The sequence below is a fragment of the Ochotona curzoniae genome, unplaced genomic scaffold (genome assembly GCF_017591425.1).
Source record: "Ochotona curzoniae isolate NIBS_2020 unplaced genomic scaffold, NIBS_Ocur_1.0 scaffold_3835, whole genome shotgun sequence".
Classification (NCBI taxonomy): domain Eukaryota; kingdom Metazoa; phylum Chordata; class Mammalia; order Lagomorpha; family Ochotonidae; genus Ochotona; species Ochotona curzoniae.
This window is the reverse complement of record NW_024467114.1, coordinates 29,520,773-29,546,037: the sequence shown is the minus strand read 5'-3', so window position 1 is coordinate 29,546,037 and position 25,265 is coordinate 29,520,773. Positions and strand designations below refer to the sequence as shown.

General features: G+C 48.5%; 1 protein-coding gene across 1 annotated transcript in view; it reads right to left on the bottom strand.

Moving 5' to 3' along the window:
* The window catches only part of RAPGEF5 (Rap guanine nucleotide exchange factor 5), a 205,712-nt gene that overhangs the window by 56,841 nt on the left and 123,606 nt on the right, over window positions 1-25,265 (bottom strand). Inside the window, exons 10-11 of the mRNA XM_040965145.1 lie at window positions 5,335-5,459; window positions 4,811-4,899 (exon numbers count right to left, since the gene is read on the bottom strand). Coding sequence (XP_040821079.1) covers window positions 4,811-4,899; window positions 5,335-5,459 — 214 coding nt within the window. The remainder of the gene's footprint in view (window positions 1-4,810; window positions 4,900-5,334; window positions 5,460-25,265) is intronic.

Genomic DNA, 25,265 nt, shown 5'->3' with positions numbered 1-25,265 from the left:
CTGGGACATCCTGGACTGAGCGACGCAGACCTTACCACTCTGAGGCATGCAGTAACTGAATCTCCTGAATGACAATCTCACAGAATTAACTAAACAAAAAATGGCAGCCATACCTTCAAGAAATCAGGTCAGGCATAATGAGAATCCGCTGGGAGGCGGACTCTATTCTCTCACCTTGTTTTTCCTGGAAATCTGTAAAAGTGAGGACTTGTTCTTCCGGTAGGTGGATAAACAATAATGAAATGGAAAGTAACATGTTTCTTGTGGTATCATGGATGCAAAGGGAAAAATCAGGAAGATCTGTCACTATAAAATCCACCCGCTCTCTAGTCATCCCCCGGCTTTGAAACAGAAATCACTGTCTCAGGCAGAAGTATCTTTGAGAAGAACCCCCCTCTGCTTCTTCTCTGGGGAAGGGCAAGAAGGAAGGAGAGCAACCGCCACCACCACAGGTGGTTGGGCTGGCTGGGCCCCTTCTGCTCCTCCACTCACAGCTCTCCGTCACAGCTCTGCCATTCTCCTACGCTGGGAATGGCCCTGTTTCTGGAAGGACAGAGGGTAGAGCTGCAGAAATGGCTTGGTTTTTCCTCAAACACTGCAGAAAGCTTTTCAAATCAGAACCTGAGTCTGGAAAGGGGAAATCTTTGAGAATGGCTTCAATCGGCTTTCCACGTTCACAAACAAGTGACCAGCCACCAGGCTCCCAAAGTGTTCCCATCTCCAACAATGAAGAATGGATTAAAGGGAGGGTTGGTGAAAAACTTACTGTGACCACACATCACTAAAGGGGACTGTTGCAGATTCGTGAGGCTCTCAAAGCTCAACTGTCTGGTCTGCTTGTCCCCTAGCAGCACTTCCCATTCATCCTCTTTTTAAGAGTTAAAAAACAGAAAAAAGTTCATTTGTTCAATGCCACAGATGTCACTGGACAACTCCTTGTGCTTGGTGCTACCAGGAGGAGGAAAAAAATCTGAGTGCTGGTGATGATGAAAGTAGGTAAGTGTGTAAGAGATGATACAGGTAAAGCATTACTGGGTGTTCTCAAGTATCTCTACATGTAAATTTGTTTTCAAGACCCAGCCTGACTTCATGATGCAATACTACACGGGCCATTTAGTTATATCCTGTGCTTTTCTTTGTAACATTTATTCATATACTTGAAAGGCAAGAACCCAGATGTTTCTCCTCTACTGATTTATTTACCAAATGCCCACAAAGGCCAGGACTGGGCCAGGCTCTCAATCTGGGTATCTCATGTGAGTACTTTGGAGCCAAGGACTGGAGCCTTCACCTGCTGCCTCGCAGGGTTTGCCTTAGCAGGAAGCTGGCACCAGGGGCAGGGCTAGGATTCAAACTCAGGTCCTCCATCCCAAATGGCGTGTTCACTCTGATGCCAAACACCTGTCACTCAGTTTTATTCTGGATTTAAGCAGCAACAGGAAAGCTTCTCTGGATGGCCCTGGCATTCTCTTTCCTATTCCACTCAGCTCACTGAACTTCTCCCACATCTGCGTTGACATCAATCAGCAACCAGGTCAGCTTGGCCTGTGTGCTGGGGTAAATATCTGGTGCAGGAGTGGAGGTGTTGCTTGGGACACCCACATCCCACAGAGTTGGGGTTCCAACTCTGATTCCAGCTTCCTGCTGATGTGCACCCTGGGAGGCAGCAGCAGGTACTGGGGTCCCTGCCACCCACATGAGAGTCCTGGATCGTGTTCTGAGAGATCCTGGCTTTGGATTAGTCCATTCCCAGCTATTCACGGGTACCTGGGAAATGAAGAGGCAGTTGGAAGAGTTCTGAGAGCTTGTCAAACAAAATGAGCAGAAACAAATGCATTAAACACACACATAGACACGCACACCTAAGGCCTCGCATCTGTATTTTCATAATTAACTGCCTTTGGTAGGAAAGAGACAGCAGTTCCTCACATCCCTGGCTGGCTCATCCTGCCCGCCATGCCGACGGCACAGGCAGCATGGGGAGAACGCAGAGCAGACTCACCCCAGCTTTGGGGACCCTGGCTTCCCTCCCATGTACCCTTTCTCTCTGCTGCCTCCGGGGTCAGGTGGAGGGCTACCAGATGGCTCTATCTCCCTCCAAGGGGTACCTAAGAACATAAAAACGTTGCTGCCTACTTTTATTGCAGCCCCTTCTCATTTTCCTCCATCTGCCCTCCATATGGTTGCTGCAGCTCCATGAGGCTCTGGAGCACACAGGTTCTGTTAATGAGGGCTGCCAATCTGACCAAGGAGGAGGCCAGGAGCTCTCCTCCGCCAGTGCAAAGAGGTACTACTTGATCAACACTCAACCTGTTCAGAGTTCAAGCCACTTTATCATGGACCCCAACAGAAAATCAAGTCTATGTTTGCTATATTTCTGTTAGCATCAAAACCACAGGGCAGCCTTTCTGCTGCATTTTCTCCAAGTGCTGCGCTTGCAGTTTTGACAAAGTGCATGGGGCTTCCACGTGGGCATCCCTCTGATACCTACATCAATCACCCTTCTTTCCAAAGGTCTTGGCCTTTTCCTGTTTCAAAGAAAAAAAAAATTCTTCTTGGAGGGGAGGAAAATCGTTACCATGTGTGTCCTTGCAAATGTCTATGCTGAACTCTCAAGTCCCATGCACGTCTTCCCCCACTCCAACTCGGAGGAAATGAGTTCCTGGCATCGAGTGGGGCTCTGCACAAGGTGTTCCCTGCTGGCCCGCATTTCGGCTGGCGCTGGGAGGTCAAGTTATGACCTTTTTGTGCAATGCATGCATGAGGCTGAGGTGACAGATCTCATCCTGGGGTTTGCTAGAATCAGAGAAGAATGCAGGACTGAAACTCACAGAGGCCCTGTGCACGCTGAGACCCCACGATGGCATCCCTGTTGGGGTGATTCATTAGTCCCAGCAGGGAGTAGCAGCAACCTGTTAGTGAATACCCGGGTTGTATTTTGCTAAAGAAAACACAAACTAATGACAATCTGGGGGGTAGGTGGGGCTGGGGGAGGCACAACGGGAGGAGGGAGATCCGGTGAGACCTCATTAGGCGTCAATCATTGCCGTGCTTAGCAGTATGACCTACATTCAAGTCTTGTATTCTTGAGGAGACTCTGAGGGTTATTAACAAGTAGAAGCCAGTCAAGCCCCGCTGTATTACAGGTGCTCTCCCCATGACAAAGAACCTGCCAGGATCCCAGCAAACCATCTGTGTACAGGCAGCCTGGTCATCAGGACGTGGGTTAACTAAACCCAGACCCATGTTGGCTGCATGTGACGAGGCAAAAACCCAGGAATGGTGCACACAGGAAAAATGAATCTATCGACACAAAAGCAGCCCAGCCAAGGCCACAACAACACTTTTTTTCTCTTGCAAAAAATGACAACTATTGATTCTACCCGTCTCCCAAGCCATATGCAAAGCAAAGCCATGTGGGTACTTTAAAAAGTTCACAGGAGATGCACAATACGAAGAAACGATGTACGGATGTCAACGTTTACCTGGATCTGAAGCGGATTTCTCTATTTCATTGCCAAGTTTCCCAAGTCCCCTTGAGATCAGACAGTAAAGGCACTGTGGCACTGTAGGCTACACTCTGTGGCCATTTGGTTACTTTTGGTTTTCAGCTCAATCACCAGGATAACACACACTACACACACACACACACACACACACACACACACACACACACACACACACACACACACACATCCCTGTGTTTCTCACTGTCCTTCACAGAGTCAGCTGGGACCAGACACCTCTGATGTCCAGGTAAAACTACCAGGAGGCCAGAACCTCTTATTCCCACCCAAAGTGTCATCTCATGATCCTTCATGCCTGCCAAAACAAAACAAAACAACACAAAACCACCAGAGTGCCCTGCACTAATGTAAGCCACAACTGCCCTTTTTCTGGGTGCAATCGATCCTCTGCACTGTGGTGGGTATCACCAGGGCTCAGGGCAGTAGCAAAAAAGTGCATTTCATGGAAGAGGGTGGAGTCACAAAAGTCTTGGTGTAAAAGCCCAGGACTGGTTCATCCGCATAATTGCTCCAGGCTGCAGATGACAAATTCTGCTGAAGAGAATCAAGTGCTCTCCCTTCTGTGATTAAAGCTAGTTGAGGGCCAATCAGGTGGTAAATGGAACAACAATGTTTCTAAAATGTGCAAGAGTGGCAAAGCTCAAAGGAGCTAGAGGAGGAGAAACCTGACCCTCTCCAGCACCAGTGAACACCGGTTTCTACCCAGAGGGGCTGTAGGAGTCCCACTGGCTGTTAGCAGGCAGCTTGTGGACCACTTGGAAAAAAGGCAGAAGTTGAAGCTGAGCTTGCAGCTGCCAGGAAAGCTGCCTTCACTGCCTCGCACTGACATCTGGGTGCGAGATGCCCCCTACTCAACGCCCAGCCCAGCACTTCCTCCAAGCCAGGTGGACACAGCTCACTCAGTCCAAGCCTCTGCCATTTCTTCCTCCTGAAGGACTAGGGAATGCTGGCTTTCTGCCAGCTGCTTCAGGTTGATATTTGCTTAAAAAAGGGGGGTGGCGAGCAGAGAAACTGGAACATCTGCCTTGAGATCCTATCGCTGTCTTTGTACATGCGTCCCAGGTAGCGGCTGTGCACACACATGCGTCCATTGACTGGATGCAGAGGGGACCGCAGCGCCAGGCACAGAAGGAGCGTCCTGCAGCGCGTGGCGGGTCACCCTGGCCTGGCATCTGAGGACACCGGGGGCCCGGGGCAGGGGGAAGCCAGCTGCAGCCCTAGCCAGCAGCGGGTCTGGGGCCACCCTGGGCCATCCAGGGGGGCGGGGCGCCGGGGAGACTTACCTGTTTCTTTGTCCTGGACTTCTTCCAGGTGCAAGTCATTCAGGAGGTGCTCTAGAATCTTCTCCGGTGTCCCGGACACCACCACGTATCTGTCGGAGAGCAAGGAATCCGCTGAGTCCTCCTCGGCCGAGGACTGGGAGCGGCTACTCCACTCGTCGTCGTCATCTTCCTCGTCGATGTATTTGAAATAAGGCACATCGAAGGTGGGCAGCGCCGCCGCCTCTTTCCTCTCCAGTCGCGGGTCAAAGACCCTCAGCCGGGAGCTGCCCATGGCGCACCGGGGCTAACAAAGGCATCCCCCCGCCCCCCCACCTCGACGCTCCCGGAGCGCGCGGTGCCCTGCTCTCGCCGGGAGAACCGAGCGCGTCTGGCTGCGCGCTGCTCTGCAGTCAGCTAGAACGCCGCCGCCGCCGGGGAGGGAGGCGGAGAGAAGCGGGAGGGACGAGGGAGGGAGGGAGGCAGGGAAAGAGGGAGGCGGGCAGACACGGCGGAGAGAGGGCCCGGGGGCTGCGGGGAACTCTCACCTCCAATCGCCGTCCGCGCCGCTCGCCGTGGGGGCTGGGCCGCTGCCGCCGCCCCGCACTCTCTTCAGCACCAAGACGTCCCGCTCTTGCTCCCGCACCTGCACCGTGCTCACCTCCTCGTCTTGCTTTGATGGTGAACGGGAGAAGGAGAGAGGGAGAGAAGAGATGAGTCAGGGATGGGGGAGGAGTTGGGGAAGGGGAGGTAGGGGCAGCCCCAATAACTCCCCCCTCCTGCCCCCAGGACCTGGCTAAAGCTGCTGCGGGGCTGCAGCGTCCCCAGAGTTTTCACCTGTCAGCTTCCAGACCTAAAGGAGCACAGCCCAAGGTGCGAGCCAGTGGGATTCCAGGAGCTTGTTCTGTACAAAACCACTGAAATCCGAGAATGCCTGGCACACTCATTGCACTGTGCAATATTCTTTCACCTGGTCAAACGCTCTCAGAATGGCGACAGCGTTGAAAACTAACATGATTGAACTACCTGAACTCTGGCTGAGACTTCACATTCCATGTGCAACATCATAGTCATTTCACTTCACCGTCTTACTTCCGAAGGTAGGCAGAAAGCTACCTCCACCTCCATCATTTTGGCTCATCTTTTTTTGTTTCGTTTCAAATTTGAGATGGCCCTCACAATGGACACTGCGCTTGTTTGGCTAGGACGCAGGCAAATGCCAATGCCCCCCGCAACCCCCCTCGTTGGGTCGCGGCAAGGCTGAGCCACCATTCATTTCTGCACACGCAGCTTCCCGGCCTGACCCAGCACCCAGCGTGGCCCGCTGACGTGGCCCTGTCACAGAGGGCACTCCTTGCTGACCCAGCAGTGTGGACAGGCACTGCCGGCCCCCTAGTGATGAACTCTCACAGAGGGTTTAGGGCGAGCCCCTCCTGGATGCAGCGTCCAGCAGGGGTGGGAGTGGGAAGGACCCCAAGATGCTTGTAAGAACATTAAGCTTCTTTCTTTCTGGTGCAAAGAGCAAGATTAGAGTAAGACAAATTGACTATGAGTAGGTGGCACCTTAAAAAATTATGTCACCTCTTTTATATCAGCTTTCTGTTGCCACTGACAGCGAATTCCACCTCTAATTAGGTACAAACACGAAGGAGAAAGGCTGTGGACTCCCCTTCGCCTGCTTCTCACTAAGGGACAAGAAGTCCCTGATCCAGTGGGACCAGCAGGGATAGATAAGCGTTTGATTCAGCTTTCCTAAGAATGGGAAGACACTAATCGCACCATAATTGTTTACCAATTCAGCCAGAACATCCCTGGTGATACCTGCTCCCCCAACCCACCAGGAAACACAGCCACCTGGCCATTAGCTCCCCCTCCACACAGCAATATCATTTCATGATCATTGTTTTTTAATCTTTCAGTGGCACATCATCTTCTGATGGGAAGCTGCTGGATTACATTTCGGCAAGGTCAGGGGCACAGTTACTGTGGCAATTAATGCAGGATATTCATCGGGAAGCCCCCTGAGGAAGGCGGCCTAGCCCACCCCCCCCCAACATGAATACCAATGTGTAATTGCCATTTCTCATTTCTCCGCAGGGGTTCTTTTGTTATCCCTGCTGCTGAAGGGGAATAAGGTGGCAGGAGAGGGGGTATATATTAACCTCTCCTGCCACCCCCTCGCCGTCCTGGATCCCCAACACGTACAGACACACAGGAGATTGTCCAGCATCTGCTGTCTGCAAGTAGGAAGGTCTTTCCTGTGTCTGCTCATGGTAAAGCTAGCTTTGCATTTCTGCAGGCGGCTGCTGTCATTCGGGAGTACATTTTACACTCCACGTGCCCATGATGTATGGCATTATTAACTTCCCTGGGCCGCGCACATACATATGGATGGGCAGGGCTTCTCTCAGATGTCTGCCTAACTGATAGGTATTACGTGGCTGTGTGCGCAGTGGCCACACTCTGCTGGGCAGGCGAATGGCTGCACTGTATTGATATGCTATCAATAGCATCTATGTCACTGTGATAGCTTTCCTTTTGGAAAACCTGTTAGAAAAGGGCAGAGGAATCGATGTTCAAGGGGGAGTTGTCAGTTATCTGAGACTGCCATGAAATCACAGTCATCCTGTTTTATGATATCAGGCTGTCGAGCAGGAAAGCAAAATGGATGTTCCCTGACCCTCTCTCTTGACAAATCTCTCTTCCTGAGGACTGAGGAAGAGCAGAAGGTCTGGGTAGGAAATATCATTCTTATGTTGGCTTGGCTATGAGTACAGTTTTAAGAGAATGAATCGTGGAAGATATGTTTGCTGACACATCCTTTGTGAAATGAAGGAAAAGCACTGAAAACCCTACACTGCCGGCCATCCGTCTCACAGCCTGGGAGGGCCTCCTGTGGGGAAGGCATTGTGCTGGCCCCCAAGCAAAGATGAATAAGATGGAACTGGCTCTGTGACTTGGTGGGTTAAACCACTTGCTTGTAGCACCAGTATCCAATGTGGGCACCAGATCGAGACCTAACTGTTCCATTTCCATCCAGCTCCCTTGCGAATGTGCTTAGGAAAGCAACAGAGGCTGGCTCAAGGCCTTGGGCCTCTGCACGCATGTGGGAGACCTGGAAGAAGCTTCTGGCTCTGGGCTCTGGCCTGGCCCAGCCCCAGTCCTTATTGGTCATTTGGGGGAGTGAATCAACAAATGGAAGATTTCTTTCTATCTCTCCAACCCCCTGCTCTGTAATTCTGACTTTCAAATAAATAAAATAAATCTTAAAAAATGAACAAGACAAGCACTGGCTCTGAACACACAAATCAACAGGCTCCATGAGAATGTAAACTAGGCAAGATCCTGTGGCCAAACACAGGATGCAAGGAAGAGTGGACGCAGTGGGAGCTGAGGTCACCATGGGTGGTACACAGAATGGGGACGCCACTAAGTGATGGGCAGAAGGTAAAGTTGGGAGGAGGGGCGTTAATGCAGCTGGGGACATGCCAGTGGTGGATAGACATCACACTGTAGAGGTTGTCCTCCAGGTCAGGGTCAAGGCCAGAGATAACAACTGTGGATTATCTCAGAACAGGCGCCAGGATGAGACTGGAGGCGAAAGCAGGAAACAGGACACAGAAGAGGGTGAAGTCAGAGCCAGAAAATACAGATGACAAGGCCACTCCGGCAAGTGGCAGAGTGTTGGTCATGTAGGGATGGGAAGATGAGGTGAGCAGGTACACGGAGCTCAGGATGCTGGGCAGGGAGGGGCTTCTGTCAAAGCCACCAGGATAGCAGTGGGAGCTGTGAACACAGGGATTCCTCAGGATGTTCCAGGCAACTTCAGGTCTTCTTACTCACGGTGTGGACACTAGCAGGGAACGAATTCCTCTCTTCCCAACATATACACATCGGGCCCCAGATCTGCAGAAACCACTCCCTGTCCCTCCCCTCTCTTCTCTGGGGCAGTAGGTGGGAGGGACAAGAAGCTGCAAAGACAGATGCAATAGATTCACAGCGCAACCCAGAGTGGGCAGTGCTTGTGGGAGGGACCACAGAGCTGAGCTGGGGTCCTGGGCGGAAAGCAGCAACAGGTGAGTGACCATGAGGTGAAGCCTGGGAGTCCCAGGCCCCTCTGTGCAGAGCCCATCGGGAGCAGGCAAGCAAAGGAGGGCACCCAGGCCTCCCAGTGCCTTGTCTCTATGTCATCCTGTGGGTGGGTGTCTCTGATGTTCTCATCTGTTAGGCCGCATTACTATCCTGTCTGTGGATTCTGAATGCACAATAGAATCAGTGCCCACCTCGGACCTTCAATGAACTTTCATGATCAAGAGCAGCAGCATTTGGCATTCCAGGTCAAAGCTGCCTTGGTTACCTCCTCTCTCCCCCACCCTCCACCTTTTGTGTTTTTGATCTTGCATCTATTCCCTACAAAAACAGATTTACTTTGAGGATGAAAATAGCTAGAGTTCTATAAACACTGAATTCTTCCAAGAGTGGAAGCGCACAGGGAAGGGCTTCATGTGTAGTGTCTTGCACCCAAGTGCTGATGCCATGAAGTAACTCGCTGTGTCTCGGTTCCCCCCAGATCCCCAGGACTGGCAAGATAAAGTGGTGATGCACAGACGTCTCAGCCCTGTGGGGACTGTCACAGCTTCTTGCTTGCTTTTCCTCCATCAGGAAAATGGAAAGGGCTCCTGGGCTCAAGTACCCACAATGCAGCTATTGGTTTTCTTCAGGGCATTGTGACCTGGTCCTCTGTGAGCCCAGACTTCGATGGGCTGGGCTCCAAGGCCCCAGAGAACCCCAGCAAGTAGTCAGGAGTTTTATGTCCGGGCAGGTTTGTCTGTGCAGGGTGTAGGGTTTCTATCTCACTGTAGTCTATGAACTCCCCCGGTCCAGAACTCACGGACTTTTCCAGGTGTCATGCCAGCACTGCCCACCGCCCATGTCTCTCCAGACGAGGTGTCAAAGGTGCTGTAGGCATCCTCTGATTCCATGACCTCTGTGCATCCATTCACTGTCTTGTCAACTAAGTGATGCCACCACAGGACAGGTACTCAACCTCCACAATCAAGAATGCCTGAAGCAGCCAGCACGAGAGAACCTTCCAGAACGAAAACACGGAGACTCACCTAAACTGGCGACAAAGAGGATACAGTGTTCGGGATGTCACCCAAGTACCAATGCTGCATGCCCTCGAGCTTGTGAATTGAGTAATGGAAAATGCTAACCTAAGACACTCAGAGCCAGTAGTTCACTCTGCCAGCTTTCATCTCATGGCCTTGGCCTAATTCCTGTTCACCTATAAGTTCCTGTCAGGAATCACTCCCTTCCTAGGAAACCCTCGGCCTGGTGGTCCTCATGTGTGTCCCTGGGCACTGCACATATTCCACTCTGACTCAGCACCCTGGGGAGTACAGACAGATGCACTTCTCTGTCTTCCCCCAAAACCTGATGCTCACTTTGTAGGCAGGTGCCACAACCCACTAGTTGGCCAGGACTTGACACTGCATGGACACTCTAAGGACACCTGTTGAATCAATCCTGGAAGAAAAGGAAGGATAGATAAAAACTTTAACAAATAGAAGTCTCGAGACTTTCTTTAAATCCCTAACAACTCATTTCCAGGGGTGAATTCTGACAAGGCTGGCAGAGGGGGCACCCTGCTGAGTCATCAGACAGCTTTGGTGGGGTTGGGGGTGTGGTGGTGATGGCAGGTTCTGGCTTGCTCTGCTTTTTACCTTGTCCATTTACTTAGCCAAGGCCTCCAAACGGATGACATTGACCATAGCTTATTCCGACAACCATGATGAACTCAGGTTGGGATTTATACTCCAGAGCAACTATGTATGGTCTGTTCCATTTGGGAACCTCGGCAGTGAGGTAGCCGTGGAACTTGACCATGATCTGAGATCATACTCATATGTATATATGTCTGTATAAATATAAGATTTTTTTTTATTATTGAAACTGCACGAGAGAGAGAAAGAGACAGATAGACAGACAGAACCCCCCTTTGGTGAGGCAGAGATCCTGGGATTAAGCTAACATTGGAGAATGGGACCCTCCAGAGGTGGATGTGTGAAAAAGGGGGCTAATTGTGGTGCAGCTTAAGGATGCAGGCCCAGCAGAGATGCAGAGTGCATCCCAGATCAACACACAGAGAACAGGTGGACAGTCTGTGACTGAGGGGCGCTCCACTCTGCCTCCTGTCCAGCCCTGGGCTTCTACAGAATCTGCTGGCCTGGATTCCACTTTCTGCCATGAAGCCCAACGAGCTGGCTCTCAAGCTGGAAGGAGGCCCTTGAATTAGGAGCAAGGTATTTCTGCCAGTCTTTCACTACAAAATTCACACATAGCTTAGCACCCAGAGCCCGCATCTCTACCAGCACTGTCCATAGGGGTGCAGCAGAAGGGCAGACTTATCTTACAAAAGAAAAAACCAACCAAACAAAACATACAACACACATCTCTGGCTCAAAAGGAGTTTCTATGAAATCAGATCTGCTGACCGTGCAGCTGGTGATTCCTTTTTGTTATGGAAAAACATAATCAGATCATTAAAACAGAGAAAGGTCAAAGACATTATTGCTGACCTGAGTGCTGGTTAAGACAGACTCAGTAAGCAGATGTGGGTGTCAAGGTGCATGGCTCTGGCGACTAGATTGCAAGGGCGCTGGCCTAACCAAGCCAAGGAGAGTGATTAAATCACTATCATTAGTTCTTCTGTCTTTTTTACCCGATTAAGATTAATAACTCTGAGTACAGCCTAAGTGGGACTCATGAGAGTCTGACTTGCATCACATTGTGAAAGCAAACATACATTTATTATACAGCTTGACCAGACATTCAAAGAAAACCAGCAACTCATGACTGGACAGGAAGCTCCAAGGCTGCTAATTCTTTATTCGTTTGTGAAATAACTCCTCATTCTAGAGGCCTGAGACTACAGCACACCCAGGAACCTGATGTGGGGCCAACTGCAGCTTAGCACACCTGCACAGTATGGCTGAAGAGCCGGGGACATACTTGCTGCTCGCTGCCCAAAGACAGTATCCTCTTTGCGAGTGGGCTTCTGTGGTGGTACTAGCTAGAGGGATCTGGTCACTCCGGACACTGGCTGGAAGGGAAGGCACAGCTGGGCTAGGGGTTTGGAAAGTGTCTGATGAACAGACCACTGATGGGGGTCTTAGCACTGCATCCCTTGGAGAGCTGGAGGGAAAAATGGCAGGCTGCCCAAGAAGTGTAGCCATCACTGCAAAAAACAATAGGATGGTGGTGGGGGGCTGTTCCCTGACCTCTCTCCTACATGGCTACTTCCCTGGCTGAGTCAATTTTTTTTTTCATCACAAAAGCTCAAACCTTATTAAATCCTTCCCAGCAAGTCCTTCATGTCCAATAATGAAGTTCTTCATTCTTGGCTAGATTTGGGAGTAGCGATGCAGGGGTGAAGAGGGAGGAGAAATGGCATGGCCAGTTGTACTTTGATGTTGATTGCCTGAGAAGAGGGACCTGGTCTGCTTAGCTCTGCTTCATCTCACATCAGAACAACGCCTGCTGGGTGGACAAGTGGCCTGCTGGGTGATGGACAAGTAGATTGTGATGAAACGATGTCAAGGACAGAGGTGGGCACAGAAGCAAGGAGACAGAGGCGCAGCCCCAGGAGAACTGAGTCGAGAGAGAAGAGAAGTTTCAGCTGGAAGCTTGCAGAAAGCTCCACACAGGGAGCCCCATTGTGGGACCCAACACTGCAAAGTCAGATGCTGGGCAGGCTCCTGGGCATGTCTCTCCAGGGATGGAGCTGAGTCCTCATTCCAGGGACCTTCTGAGCCATGGCTCACCCCAGGGGAGGTCCTTTGCTCACAGAAGGGCTGAGATTAGAGCTGCTGCTGTAGTCCCCAACTGTGTGCAAAGCACAGGGAGGGCAGGACTAAATCCTGGCCACCATCTAACAGCTGTGTGGCAGCAACTGAGACAGGCACTACACTCTACAGATCTGATGTATCATGGGGAATAGAGTGCTACTTGGTCCCTTGGGATTTTAGCAAAAGGCCTGGCATCGTCCCGCCCTAATCACTAATGATTTAACAGATCTAAGTTTAACAATCCTTACCCAGATTTCCTCTCACTTCCCTGTCAGGGGAAATGGCCCACATCTACTTAATAGGTTCTAAGCAAATCTCAATGATACAAACATTAAAGCTTAGTGGTGGAATTGCCTGCATATAATACCAGAGGTCCCTGCATTTGATTCCTGGCTCTGGCTCCTGACTCTAGCTTCTTGCTGATGCACACCCTGGGAGACAGCAGGTGATGGTTCAAGCAGTTGTGACCTTGCCACCCATGTAGAGGACCAGAACTGAGTTCCTAGCTTCTACCTTCAGACTGGCACCACCCTAGCTGATGTGGGCATTTGAGTAAACCAATGGATGGGAGTTTGAATTAAAATTAAAGTTGAATATGGTGAGCCAATTTAAGTCCTGGATCTGCCACTTGGTAGCTGAGTGGTCTCTCTCAGGTTGTTCAGTCTCTGAAAAACATCTTTATTAGCTGCCACGTGGGATAATATAGACCCAATTGAGTGCTGGACATGGAGAAACATACAAATCAGGTGGTAATGGGATGCTACCATGAAGTATTCAAAGTACTACAAAATGGCATCTGTATCAGGGTTTTGCTATCATTCTATCCACATATATGTGTGTAAGAATGTCATCCAGTAGCCAGTGCTGTGACATAGCAAGTCAAGACGCTGCCTGAAACAGCAGTTTTCCATATTGGTGCCAGTTTGAGTTCTGGCTACTCTGCTTCTGACCCAGCTCTCTGCTGATGCACCTAGGGAAGCAGCAGAGGTTGGCCCAAGTGCTTGAGCCCCAGCACCTATCTGGGCAACAGAAGCTTCTGGCTCCTGGCCTTGGGCTGGCCCAGCTCTGACTGATGCAGCCATTTGGGCAATGAGCCAGCAGATGGAAGCTCATTCTCTCATTCTCTCTCTCTCTCCCTGCTACAACCTTGCTTTGCAAATAGATAAATAAATCTCAAAAAAAAAAAGTGACCCACATTTAAATAAACACACAGAGTACATGTCACCATTTTTTCCCAGCTGCAATAAAAGCATCTGTTCCCTGCGGGGGCGAGGGGCATATGAGCCGCTGAGTGTCAGAAAGTTGACTGAAGAGTTCAAAGGGCCCTTTACCAGGAAGATGTGAGAGGATGCATCATTTTCACAGGCAAAAGGGACAGTTTCCCCTCCCATCAACCCTGCCTCTCAACTCCAGAGAGACATACACCCTGAGAGTCCCCAAACTGGAAGAAGGGAGGCCAGAAAGTTCACTTGCTGTGCGTGTTTACAATGAAATTTCTGGCATTAGTACATGCCTAGTGAACAAGCTGAGTGTCTATATGGGTTGACTGATGATCAGCAGTGGGACGGCCAGCATCCCTGAGCGATAGCATGGCGAGTGTACCAGGACAGAATCAAGCCATGGTCAAGCCATGGCCAGGCAGATAGGGTACCCTGCTCTCACTGGTTCCACGTGTACCAGGGAATCTCCTTCTGCTGAGATGCCTGAGTTCCAACCACGAGCTCTGGTATGCAAAACGGTGACTAGAGGAGTGGGGTATTTGGTTCAGCACTCAAGACCCAGATTGACATGCCTGGCTCAAGTCTTGGCTCATTTGCATCCAATCCAGCTTCCTGCTAGTACATCCTGGAGGGCAGTAGATAATGGTGCATGTGCTTGGGTCCTTTACATCCACATAAGTGATCGGGATGGAATTCTGGACTTGTGGTTTAAGTCTGATCCAACTCTACCTACTGCAGGTGTTTTGGGGAGTAAACCACCAGACTTTCTGTCTCACTGCTTTTCAAACACAATGGAAATAAATAACTAAGAATGAAAACAAAGTAAAGGGTCAGCTGAGCTGAGAAATCACAGAAACTCCCCGAGCCAATGTATCCCTGTGCGCCAAAGTGCACCACACAGGCTTGCCTGGAATGAATGCAGCAGCAGGGATGGGGGTGTTTGGTGATGTCATTTGTTTGGATGCCCACAACCCATCTTGGGGGGCATGGGCTCAGGTCTCAGATCTGCTCCGCACCTTCCTGAAGAGGAAGGCACCTAATGACTACAGGTCATTGAGTTCTTGACATCCATGTAGTAGAGCTGGATTGAGTTCTGGGCTCTTGCGATTGGCCAGGCCCAGCCCTAGTTGTTCTGGACATTTGGAGAATGAACCAGGAATGGAAGATCTCTCTCTCTGTGATTTTCTAATAAATAAATAAGAAGCATTCAGCAGAAGGTCACAGGGTACCTGAAGGCACTGTGTCATGTGTGCACATAACCTGACTGAATTCACTGGAAGGTAATCTGGAACAAGCGAAGATGCCTTCCAAACCCTAAATTCAATCCCACCGCACTTCCTAGCAGGTGACTGAAGAAAGGTGAAAATGGCGGCCAAAGCCGGGGCACATGGGAGAACGCGTTCCTAAGGCTCACAACTGGTACATGTGCGTGCTCTCTGTGCATGCTGGCTATGGGATATTCAGGACACTCCATCTCGCTGGGCCTGGCAGAACTGAGAGGGCTTGGAGCTGGGAGCAGCACTTACTATCAACATACACTCATGGGCCCCAAAATATACAGAATATTTTATCCAAGATAAAAAGTTGGACAAACACACAAATCTAAAATCTTGGCTCCTGAGAGGTTTTATGGAAATAATACATATGAACATTACATGGGTGTATCTTCTAATTTTCAAACATTCCCAAATCATTTTGTAAATGATGCATCTCTAACATCCGTAGTCCTCAGCACAGTTCCAACAACCAATAGCAATGCAAACATGTGCTAACAGAAAACAACTATACAGTCACTTCCAACTAGTAATCTAAAGATAAAAACTTGTTATGGGTTGGCATTTGTGGAACAGTAGGTTAAACCACCACATACAACACTGCCTTCCCGCAGGAGCGCCTGCTTGAGTCCTGGCTGCTCATTTCCAATCCAGCTACCTGCTGATATGCCTGGGAAAGCAGCAGAGCACGGTCCAAGTGTCTGAGCCTCTGTCACCCACAGGGAGACCTTGTGGGATCACAGGTTCCTGGCTTTGGGTTGGCTCTGTCCCTGGTCCTTCTGGCCTTTTGGGAAGTGAATAAGCAGGTGAAAGGTCTAACTAACTAATAATATTTATTTTTAAAAACTCACTTTAAATTATGCTTAGGATTAAGTTTCTACAGTTTGGCTGTAGAAACACTTGTTGCCTGGGCTTTGAGTAATTCATGGGAATAAGTTGGTAGACATTATTAGAACTTGAATAGCAAGCAGAGGGTACAGGTTTTCACAGCAGCACTCAATGCCAAGGGCTTTTGCTTCTTCCCCTCAAATGTCTCAGTGGTATCTGAAGCTGAGGTGAGTTGCACGTGCCTTCTGATCAAGTGAGCACCTGCAGCCCACACTGAAGTGATTTGAAAAGCTGGCTCTTCACTCCCAATATAAGCATTCTTCAAACTTAGGAAAATATCAAGCAATATACTTAATATATGGAATGCCTGGCAGCCAGGGTGGTACAGCGCTTAAGCTGCCATTTGAAGTGTGTACAACCATATGGGGACTAGTTCAAGTCCCAGCTACTCAGCTTCACATCCACTTCCCTGCTAATGAGCGCCTGGGGAGGCAGGAGGTGATGGCCCACGAACTTGAGTCATCCATATGGGAGACTCAGATGGAGCTCCAGGCTCCTGGCTTCAGTCTGGCCTAGTCAGCTGTTTGTAGACATTTGAAGAGTGGGCCATCAGATGACCAGATGGAAGTTCCTGATGTATCTCCCTGTCTCTCAGCCTTGCAAATAAAGACATGAACTGAAAACCAAAAAGGAAAGGCTTCAAGCCAAGGAATTCCATGAGCCCTTCCACATCTCTTTTTGTGCATTTGCAAGTGTGTGCCTGAGGACACAACTGGATGTGTGTGCTTTTGTGTATGTGTGTACCTGCATACATGGTTAACTTCACAGAGGGCAAAGCAGTCGTACAAGGGGCAGTTTACTGAATGAGAAATTCCTAGTTACCATAGCAACCGCCAGACCACATGGAATGGGAATGAGGGGATAGGAGACATTAAAAAAAAAAACCCACTGATGGCTTGCTTGGTGCATTCCATGGTGTCTCTGGCAACACACAGCTCCTGGTGCACTGCACAGTTAAACCTTAATAATGGTTGTGGGGATTTGAAATGCGATGAAATATTACCAAAATGATTGGCTCAGCAAACATATAAATAGAGAAACTAGGAAGTAAAAAGAATGCTAGTCAAGTGAGACCAACACTTAAACGCCTCAATGCAGGTCTCTCTCGCTTCCTCATTTTACAAGGTGCAGAGGAGTTATGGGGAGATGGACTGGAGAGAAATGGGAGGAAGTAAGTGATGCTACAGACAAGGTCTTCTCTCCCCCGACTGCCAATATGTACTTTAGGGCACCAAAGAAGGTTCCAGATAAGATCCTTGCTCCACAAACTGTCATCCAATAAAGTCTAAACAACAAGTATTTTAAAAAGCCTTATTTTTAAATTTATTTGAAAGGCAGAATCACATGGATGATATCCCATCTGCTGATTCACTCTCCATGTGGAGCTGCAGTGCCCAGGGCTGATCCAGGGTGAAGCCAGAAGCCTGGAACTTTCTCCAAACCTTCCACATGGGTTCAAGGGCCCAAGCACTTGAGCCATCTTCTCTCTTCCCAGGTGCATTGGTAGGGAGCTGCATCAGAAGTAGAGCAGCTGGGACTCAGATCAGTGCCCATGGGATTCCAGTGTCCCAGGTGGAGGCTTAGTCTGATATGCCACAACACCAACTCCCTGCCTAATCTTTTCTAAGGATATATTTAAAAAATTGTATTTATTTATTTGAAAAACATAGTGACAGAGACAACAAATTTTCCGTGTACTGCTTTACTTCCTAAATGGCTGCAACAGACAGGTCTGGTCCAGGCTGAAGCCAGGAGCCAGGAGAGCCATCATAGTATCTTATGTGGTGATGGGAGTCTAAGTAGTTGGTTCATCTTCAGCTGCCTTTCCACATTCTTTGTGGGAAACACAGAGATGTGGAAGAGGCAGGAGCCCACACATGCACTGACTAAAAATGGTGATTTGGGGAGAAGCTGTGGGTAGTGGCTGCAGAAGGAAGCCAGTCCAGGGCATCATGTAGGACATTTTCTTGATTTTTTTCCCCCTAAGAGTTAAAAAGCATCAGGATCTAGTGCATTTCTTTGGAGTTTGTTAAGACTTGTGAATTCCAGATCTTGGTCCTCCTTGGGACATTCTGAACTTGGTAGAAAACAATTCCAAATATTTAACAACTTGATTTGAAATGTGGCTCTTGTCCCCCTGGTAACAGAGACGTGCATAGCCAGAGGGTCCGGATCAGCCATCTGTCCCACATCAACGCCAATTCACAGAGAGTCAAAAATTTTTAGTAGTTCTCTCTGCAGGAATATTTTTAGAACACAGGAGAACAGAACGGCGCCTGGCATGGATGGGCATGCTCAAATTAGATGGAACGTTAAGGCCTTCCTAACGAATCCATCCGTACCCATTAGTAAGTGCTGAAAGGATGGGAACTGATAGGATGGGGTCAGGAGGCGGATTCCTTAAGCTAAGAAAGGAATTTTATTAGAGCTAACAGAAGTCCTAGCTTGTGAGTTTAATGACTTAATGGATAAGACGGAAGCTTGGAGAGGGAAAGGGAATCATTAAATTTCCACTCAATAAACTGAACTTCGAAGAAAGACTACGAATAGAATTATAGCTACTCTCGAATAAAATGAATTGTTAATATTCTAGCAACAAAGTAATGGAATGAAGAAAACTTACACCTCTGGCAGGAAATTAAGAAAGCTTAGTTTTATATTACCAAAAGAAAATACGGTGAAATCCAATAAATTAATGAAAAGTTCAACTCCAGGAGAATCAGAAAAAAAAAAAAAAGATAAAATTGAGGCTGCAGAATGGGGAAGAGTTTTCTAATTTTGAAAATTAAAAAAAAGCAAATTAACAATTTCATGCATATGGGTATAAAAATAACAAAGTAAGAAACAAACTGGGGCAAACTACATATAAAGACAGAGGTCTGTGTTCTTTATGTATAAAAAACTTTTCCAGGGGCCAGTGCCATGGCTAGATAGGCCAAGCTTCCTCTGGTGGCACTGGTATTCTATATGGGTGCTGGTTTGAGTCCCAGAAGCAGTAGAAGATGGCTTAAGTTTTTGGCCCTCTGCACCCAAGAGGGAGGCCCAGAAGAAGCTCCTGGAGCCTGGCTTTGGATCGACTCAGCTCTGATTGTTGTGGCCATTTGGGCAGTGAACCAGCAGATGGAAGATCATTCTCTCTTCTCTACAATTCTGCCTTTGAAACAAAATAAATCTTAAAACAAAACAAAACTTACCCTAATCAAAGAGAAAAATCACAGTTGGAAATTGCACAAAGGTACTAAATGGCTTACTTACAGAAGCAGCAGCAAGAGAAATAAAATTGTTTATATTCAACTTTTCTGGGAAAGAAATGTGAATTCCAAAAGATAATATTGACTTCCCCTGGAACCCACTGACCTGACAAAGACATTCAGTGTTTCCAAAGGAATCCTGTCAACAGGCATTCCAGAACAAGTGCCTTCATGGACTGCACGGCTGATGGAAGAAGAACCAGCACGAGCTTTACGGAAAGTAACTGAGCAAAACTTCCTGGAGATGTATTCAGTCCCTATGTGTAGTTGGTAACTACACTGCAAGGAACTAGCCCTTGAGAATCACAGTGTAAGGGAAAGAGATTTATAGATGTGTACACGACAGATCATTTATAACAGCAAAACTCTGAAACCAACCTTTTCCCCAAATGGAAGAGTGGTTAAATCAAGTATACTATTAAAACATAAACAGTGGCTGGTGTTGTGGCACAGCAGGTAAGGCCACCACTTACAATGGTGGCATGCCATTACTGGTGCCGATTTGAGTCCCAGCTGCTCCACTTCGAATCCAGTTCCCTGTTACTGCACCTGAAAAAGCAGATGGCCCAAGTGCTTGGGCCCTGGAGGAAGTTTCTGGCTCCTAGCTTTGGCTTGGCTTAACCCCAAGCCAAAAGGGGAGTGAACCAGAAGATTAGAAGATCTCTTTTCTCTCTCACTATCTAAATCAATCAATGAATCAATCAATCAATCAATCTCACACATGGTCACATACCCAAAAGGAAAGTCTCAACTACTGGGATGATAGGGAGGTAGGGTGGAGTGGAACAGGGCCTCGTTACCACAAAGTTTTTCCTTTCTTATTCATAGGTTGCCATAATTTCTTATGTCTCTACAAAAAGCATGATCACATCTATAATCCATAGTCATTTTCAACTACAAAGTTCTTTTAGCACAAATGTGTCAAAACTTCTGGCCAGTTGCCTCGTTGGTACACTGCCAGGGGTGGGTGGCAGTGGGGTGACTATCAAACATCTGTAAATCTCTTTCACTTGAAGCTCATTTTAGAAAACACATTCAATCAGCAAAACAGGCAAGGACTCATATTAAGGTTTTGTTTTGGAAAAATTTGTCTTTGTGGCTTGCAAACGAGGCATGCATCAGGGTGGGGGTGGGGGTGGGGAGCAGGGAATGGTGAACTTAAGCATGATGTACCCTTCCTGAGATTTGTCATCTTTGCAGTTGATGATTTGTGTCTTGACCTGGTCAAAACCTGGGAGTTGAAAAGATGAGGTTTAATTTGGTAACTCCTCACAGGATTGAGAGGAAAGAGCAGTCTTAGAGCAAATGCTTTATACAAATGCACTTCTTCCTCCCTTCTGGAAGCCCTTCCCAGCCCTCTTGTTGGTTTTTTGCTGCCCCTCTTTCCTCTCCTATCTTCGCGTTTTCATCCCTTTAAAACTGTCATTCACTTATGTCTCAAAAGATTTATTTACTTATTTGAAAGGCAGAGAGAGACAGACTAGAGCGAACAAGCTCTTCCATCTGCTGCTTCACTCCCCAAAGGGCCACAACAGCTGGATCTGGGCTACACTGAAGCCAGGACCCTGGAGCTCCAAATGGGTCTCTCACGTGGGTGGCAGGAACCCGTAGACTTGGACCAGCACCTGCTACCACTGAGGAGCATTAGCAGGAAGTAGAATCAGAAACAGAGAATCTGGGATCTGAACCGGATTCTCCGACAGCAGATGTAGGCATCCCAAGCAGCGGTTTAAGCCGTTACACCACAACACCAATCTGCCACCCCTTTTTGTTTTTAATCATGGTGACTTTAATCATGGTATCTTACTGCTCGTTTCCAGCTCTGTTTTGTCTCGTGGGATGCCTGATTCATAGCAGGTGCTTTCCTCCATGTATGGGGTAGGAACAAAGTCTTATTCGTTGGATCTTTAAAAACTTGCTCTAAAGGGCCTGATGCAATGGCTCAATCGGGTAATCCTCTCTTCACTCGCACCAGGAGTCCATATAGGTACTGCTTCATGTTCCAGCTGTTCCGCTTCCTATCCAGCTCCATGCTTATGGCCTGAGAAAGGAGCGGAGGCTGGCTCAACGCCTAGAACCCTGCACTCACGTGGGAGACCTGGAGGAGTTTCAGATCAGATCAGCACCAGCAATTGCAGTCACTTGGGGAGTGAGCCAGCAGACGGAGCTCTTTCTGTCTTTCTCTCTGTAAATCTGCCTTTCCAATAAAAAACACCTTGCACTATAGTTGGAAAAGGAATGTACTGACATTACCAGTTACTTAGACCTTTGGCAATGTCACCTTTGGGTGCTGTGGCTGAGTGACTGCTAAGGGTAGCAGGTGCTGAGTGGCTATGCAGGGCTGACTGCCCTTAGTATACTCAGGTCCCAGCACGTGAATGTGTGACTTCCTCCTGAGGGACCCTGAAAGTCCTCAGTGCAAGAACAGAAGCTACCAAAGTCCCAGTGCCAGCAGACATCCACACCCTCCAGCACTACCAGCTCCACCAGCAAGGCAGAACTCAAGCTACCTGGCTCTTTCCCCACTGCGCCTTCTTCACGGGCCCCCAGGCTGTGGTATGCTGGCACTACACAGCTTCTGTCACCCAGGGGGAATGGACACCATGCCTACCTCCTCTTTCCGGGGTGGAAACCTCCTCCAGGCATAGGTTTAGGCCACCAGGGGAAACAGTAAGTGTCTTCCTTCACAGAGGATCTCGGTGGGCTGGGCAGGTGTGTGATAGGAACAACAGAATCAGTGCTGGGATTCAAAAAGGGCCAGGACAGAGGGTGGGGCTGGGAGGACACAGCAGTTGTGGCAGTGGCTGCCCCGGTCTTCAGGTGGAAGGACTTTTCCAGGGAGCAGCCACATGAAGCTTTCAGGTCTGCACAGATCTGGCCTCTATCTGCCAAGTTAATGACTCACGCCAGGGGGCAGGAAATCTCTGAACGGGAGAATCGAGATGTAGGCCAGAGAAAACTGCCAACTTCCAGTGCAGATGGGATGATCAGGTTCTGGGAGGTTTCTGGGTACCAGCAGCTGGTGGCCAAGAACCTCCTTCCATCAAAATGAAAGGGCCCTATTCAAGTTTCAATTCCTTCCTTCACCACCTGTGTGGCTTCATCTGTCAGATCAAAGCCACAGCTGTAGCTCAGAACTAGTCTCCATTGTTTCATATCCTGTGGTTGTGTTGTGGGAAATGGGTCGGGGGGAGGGTGGGCTCTGAAAATGCCAGTCACATGCATTGCAGAAGGCTTCAATGACTTTCCCTTTCCCCGTGTTCCCAGAGTCTTGGCTGAACGTCACTCTGATGCTGAGATAGCATGGTAGACATGCACTTCTCAGTGTGAGGCACCAAAATGGTCCTGTTTATTTTCTGCTGGTAAAATTGTTGGCAGCTGCTTGCATGAATTGCTTGTCTCCTTTTCTTTAGTTTTAAAATTTTATTTTATTCATCTGAAAGGTAGATTTAGAGAGAGAGAGACAGAGACAGAGGCATAGGCAGAGGGAGCAATTCTCACAGACGGCCGTGCTGGCCAGGGCTAAGCCAGACAGAAGCCAGGAGACAGGAGTTTCTTCCAGGTCTGCTTTGTGGGTGCACGGACCCAAATACTTGGACCAGGTTCTGGTGCTTTCCCAGGCACATCGACAAGGAACTGGACTGGAAATGGAACGTCCAGGACTTAAACCAATGCTCAAATGGGATGCTGGTATCACACGTGGCAGCTTTACCCTCTATACAAGGCCAACCATGAGTCACTCGCTTTCTCATGGGGTGACAGGGTGGAGGAGGAGTTCTGCAGAGGCCTCTCAGGGTGGCCAAGTCTCATGTCAGGGCTGCACAATATACAACCTCAGGAACACTGAGGAAAAAAAGCACGAAAATGGGATTCTAATCATCTAAGGAATGTAGGGGGGTGGTCTCCGGTAATTACCACTTCCACACAGATTCTCGCTTCTGATTACAAAGGTCAAAGGGTCCGTTACCTTATTAGAATATTATCAATAGGAAAAGCTTAGCACTTCCTGGTGATTCATGAACTTCCAGCAAAACAGATTGATCATGTAGTATTTACTGTTCATTCTAGAGGAAACTGCTTATAATCCCACCTAGCAAGGTGCCAGTTTGTGAAAGAAAGATTTTCTTAGGCACATCATCAAGACAACATTGATGTATTTCCAGTTCTTCCCAGCACTTATCACTCTCAGAGGCAAACCCCAGGCTATGCAGATTGAACGCGGGGAAAACAACAAATCATCCTCTCCCAGCTTGAGACAACAATAAGCTCACTGAGTAGGGAGAAAGTGATTTCATCCATCAACCCCAACATTCAGCTTGGGACCTTCTCACGCGCTATACCATTTGGGGTGAGAATTCCTTAAGCATGAGTATCAATATAAGGCTTGTCTGACTGCCTAAAACATGGTCTCCAAGATTCTCTCTCTCTCTCTCTCTCTCTCTCTCACACACACACACACACACACATACACAGTCTGAAGAACTCCCACCTGGGATAAGCACTCTTCTCCTTCCTCACTCACCACGACTTCACCCACAGCCACCTGCGACCGCCATGACTGTCTCCCGCTCACCACTCCTCCCTCCCTCTGAGATGCTCAGCTCTGAAGAGCTCCCAATTCTTTGTGATGACTCACCTTTGCTGTAAGCAAGCTCAGCCACCCTGGAACCCCAACAGAGAGAGGATATTTATAAAGGTTTTTTAAAAAAAGGTTGGGTCGGCTTGCTTAATCATGTGCAAATGCATAATACACAAATCTACATGGCTTACACTTCTCTGCTTTGTTAAAACAGGAGGAAATATTGACAAAAGGAGGGGAGAAAAATCAAGCAAAACCCAAGAGGCTCTTCCAGCTAAACCTAAGTGTAATGCATTGCTTCCACAGTCCCAAACAGGCATCCTGCTTGTGCCAGTCATGGAGTAATCTTAAAAAAAAAAAAAGCAGATAAAAACTTTTTAAAGTAAATTTTTGTGCAATGGCAAAAAAGAGCATGGTCAATGTTTGAAGGAAAATAAGAATATTTAACATGGCTTATTAGAAAAATATGTACTGCATCCCTGATCGCGGTCCGTTCTGTTCTGATATTTCCAGTGATCTTCTATTTTTATTATCTCAAACAACACTGAGGGCTGCTGGATGCCAGATGGAACTTTTCCTTTCCGCCCACTTTCCACCGCAAAAGTTAGAACGGCTCCCTGCGTCCTACGTGGAGCTCTTTCCTAAGATCCTTTTCCTCATCTTTATAAACGGAGTATCTCGGGCCCGGCGCGATGGCGCAGTGCTTAAGGTCCTCGCCTTGCACACCCGGGATCCCATATGGGCGCCAGTTCTAATCCCAGAAGCCCCGCTTCCCTTCCAGCTCTCTGCCTGTGGCCCAGGAAAGCAGTCGAGGATGGCCCAAAGCTTTGGGACCCTGCATCCGCGTGGGAGACCCGGAAGAGGCTCCTGGCTTTGGATCGGGACAGAAGATCTTCCTCTCTGTCTCTCCTCTCTGTATATCCACCTTTCCAATAAAAATAAAATGAATCTTTAAAAAAAATAAATAAACGGAGTATCTCAATCATCTGGAAACCACCAACCTTCAGCTGAATCAACAGGAGAGGACTACAGAGCAGAGCAAACTGTATTTCAAATGAAGCTGTCTGACACAACAGCAACATGCACTCTTGAAATTCATGTCTACCAAACTAGGCTTGAACCCAAGCTGACTTCATATTCCCCCCTTAAATTAAAGAATTACTTATTTATTTAGCTTTATTTGGAGGCAGAGAGACAGAGACAGAAACAGAGTGGGCTGGAGGGTGGAATGGGGTGCAGAAACTGACATCCTTTTGCTCACTTTCCAAATACCTGGAACAGTGGAGGCCGGGTCAGATGAAGCAGCAGTCCTGAATTCAGTCAGGGTTTCCACCCTGGTGTGGCAGGGACTCAAGGACTTGGGCCATTAGATGGAATCTGGATGGAAAAGCAGAGGAGCTGGGTCTCCCTTACAGGT